At 43.7% G+C, this 3,323-nt stretch overlaps 1 protein-coding gene across 1 annotated transcript; it reads right to left on the bottom strand.

Moving 5' to 3' along the window:
- Positions 1 to 2,775: 2,775 nt before the first annotated feature.
- Positions 2,776 to 3,024, bottom strand: LOC123066430 (putative glutaredoxin-C2). The gene has a single exon (XM_044489519.1). The coding sequence runs from the start codon at positions 3,022 to 3,024 to the stop codon at positions 2,776 to 2,778; it is 249 nt and encodes an 82-aa protein (XP_044345454.1).
- Positions 3,025 to 3,323: the final 299 nt, after the last annotated feature.

Raw genomic sequence — 3,323 nt, 5'->3', positions numbered from 1 at the left:
AAAAAGTTCATCGTATTTGAAAAAAAGTTCATCCAATTCGAAAAAGTTCATAAATTTTTTAAAAAGTTCATCAAATTTGAAAACAGTTCATAGAATATGAAAAGAAAAGTTCATCAAATTTCACAAAAAGTTCATCGAATTTCAAAAAAGTTCATCGAATTTGAAAAAAAATCATGGGTTTCCAAAAAAAAGTTCACAAATTTAAATAAAACAGTTCACGAATTTTAGAAAACGGCGCAATAAAGAAAACAAAAAAGATGATGGAAAAAGAAAAATAATAAACCGAGTTGAAGAACGAAATAAAAAGGGGAAAAGAACTAAGTTAATAGTTGGGGGTGTATAGCCTGGTGGTTAGCCGTGAGCGCTTGCAGCGTAAGGGTTGGGAGTTCGAATCACTGTCGTAGCACTATTTTTTTGACCTTTCGAAAAACAAGAAGACCTAACATAGAATGGGCCGGCCCAGTTTGGACTGCTGCAGGCGCCCGTTTGCGAATTGCACTGTAACGGGCGCCTGCAGCGCCAAATAGGAAATGCCGCTCGCATGTCTCCTGTATCGGCTTGGGCTGTACCGCTGCAGAGTGCAGATGGGCCGGTGTGAGAATCGAAGGCCCATTTGTTTTGCCCGGGTAAACCAACCCACAGAACGTGTTTTGCCCTTCAGAATTTGGACCGATCGCTACTGTCCAGGACAAGCGAGCCCGGGCAAGTGCCCAGGGTCGCTGGGCGGTGCCTCCGCCACTGATTGGATGATGACTTGGCTATGCTGCATGTTAAGATGAATCAAGTAGTGGGGGTGAACTTCTTAAGTATATAGGATAGGGGTAAAAACTACCCAAAAGAGGCTGCCAATCTTATGCATGGATACCAGGATTATATTACACTCTCAAACTAGCTAGTGTGCGAACTTGATAGTGACAAACACTTTTTCGCTTTGTTACAGAAGTCTTGTTGTTACAGAAGTCTTGACATATCTCTTAATTTCTCATGATAGGGATGAGATTACCGAAAAAACCCTAGAATGAAAAGAAGGTTAATCTTGACCTACCATATCTTTAGGCCTTTATATCAACTACTGTCTAAACCCGCTCAGTTTCTGGTTTCTGAACTGTGTTGCATGTACTTATTTTGCAATCTGCGATGGAAAATTAGCAATAAAAGTATACGTACAAGAAAAGGGTTAAACAAAGAGCACCCAATCGGTGTGTCTGTACTTATGACGACAGCATGTATTTGGAGTTTCCATGGGGTTTGTAAAGCGACATGGAGGTCACCCTGGCCCATGAAGTGCTCTACCTCCGGGTCATCGACATCATTCGCTTAAAGTAGAAAAATATTTATTTGACAAACAAATGATCCACTGCGACGCCAAATGCAGCCTAGGTAGATCCTTCTTTTTAGCTCATACCATACCTAGCTCACTGGACCAGTGCATCTATCTCAACATACTAACCTCCCTGAATTAGTGCATCTACCTCCAGTTATCTACTACTGTTATATAGCTTCGAGAAAAATGTGTACGATATGACACGATATTCTCCATTTACGGAAGAGCATTATATATACCATGGATTCTTTCACGATCTTAGCACAACAGCCGGCTAAATTAAGCAAAGCTTCAAATTAAGCAACGATATGATAAGATAAGCATAAGCTCCTTTAATATTGCTCACAATGCTCATCACAAAGCATCCATTGCTTCTGTCATATGACGACAAGCGGCAAAACTGAAAGATCATGACCGTGGAAGTGGAAATGAATGAAGGGGAGCCTTGGCGCAGCAGCAAAGCCGTTGCCTTGTGACCATGAGGTCATGGATTCCTGGAAACAGCCTCTTACAGAAATATAGGAAAAGGCTGCGTACTATACACCCAAAGCGGCCGGACCTTCCCCCGGACCCTGCGCAAACGGGAGTTACGTGCACCGGGCTGCCCTTTTGTAAAGTGGGAATGAATACATAAACCCCGGTAATGAATATGGAAGCATACACTACCGGAAACGAACACCGAGCGAATACAGGGCGGACACGGAAACATAAGCAGGTGTTGGTCGGAACTTAATAACCCTAACCATAGAAAAACACAAGCACACTAACAAACTTGATCAATTATTAACATGGCTACCAAATAATAGTATAGTATTATAGTAGTACTGGAGAATTGCGTAGGGGAGGGTCTAGTTGACTACGTGCATGGTCATGGAAGTTGGGCCTCACGTGGGTCATTCTACTCACCGTCTCATTGTGTTTGTTTGGTGGTTGTGCTGCAAAACAGCCATAGTCTCATAGTAAAGATGGAAATTTCATATTCACGAAACCGGAAAGTTCCGTTTCCATGCCTGTTCCGTGGGAAAACAACGTTCCGTTTTGTTTCCATTTCCGCGTAAAAAAAATCCATTTTTCGTTTCCATTTTGCAAATTTCCATTTCCATATTTTCTCTCCATTTTCGTTTTTCCTCCGTAAAAGCGGAATGTTTTCACTCCATTTTCATCCCTAACCGTTAATATGTTTGATGAGCTTTCCAAAACTATGTAGCTGCACACACGCATCAGCCACTGTCCAGCTATATGATCATTAGCTTGGCTCGATTTTGAGGCTGTGATCACACATAACTGCACACATGCATCAGCCACTGTTATCCTTGACTCTTCAGAGCCAGAGGGTTCCAAAATTAAGTAGTTGCACTACATGCACTATATGATCACTAGCTTAGCTCGATTTCGAGGCTGCAATCACACATAACTGCATACACGCATCAGCCACTGCTGTCCTTGACTCTTCAGAGCAAGAGGGCACCAGCCTGGCTGAGGAGCGGCACGAGTTGGCCGCCAAGGTGCAGTGTCATGACCATGCCAGCAAGCGCCCTCTCCACGTCCTTCCCCCAGGGGTCCTTTGCCAGCTTGTGCACCGCCCAGCTCACGCCCAGCTCCGTGAAGAGCGTCTTCACCGTGTGGCACATGAAGCGGTTGCTCACCCCGAAGATCACCACCGCACGCTGCGACGCCAGCTTCTTCACCCTGTCCGCCATTGCTGATCGAGCAAATTGGTGGCTAGCTGTAGGATGTTGTTTCTTGGGGCTTTGTGGTTGATCATCTGATCAGTTCAGTTCACTTGAGCTAGATGTGGGCTGTTGTTTCTTGGTGTTTTATGATGCTGATGACCCAACGATGCTCATTTATAGATGTGTCTGATTGGGTAGAATATATGTTCTCTGTTGGAAGGTTCTATTGTACCACCTTTTGTATCTTTGCTTTTGGGAGGGGCCAAAATCATAGTTAGCTATGGCCAGGAGAGTGGCTAATCTCTGATAATATTTTTAATGATGTG

The sequence above is a fragment of the Triticum aestivum genome, chromosome 3B (genome assembly GCF_018294505.1).
Source record: "Triticum aestivum cultivar Chinese Spring chromosome 3B, IWGSC CS RefSeq v2.1, whole genome shotgun sequence".
NCBI lineage: Eukaryota > Viridiplantae > Streptophyta > Magnoliopsida > Poales > Poaceae > Triticum > Triticum aestivum.
This window is presented reverse-complemented; position numbering and strand designations above follow the sequence as displayed.

Excerpts from the sequence above, each read along its gene's own strand:
- LOC123066430 (XM_044489519.1), bottom strand. The coding sequence starts at position 3,024 with ATGGCGGACAGGGTGAAGAAGCTGGCGTCGCAGCGTGCGGTGGTGATC.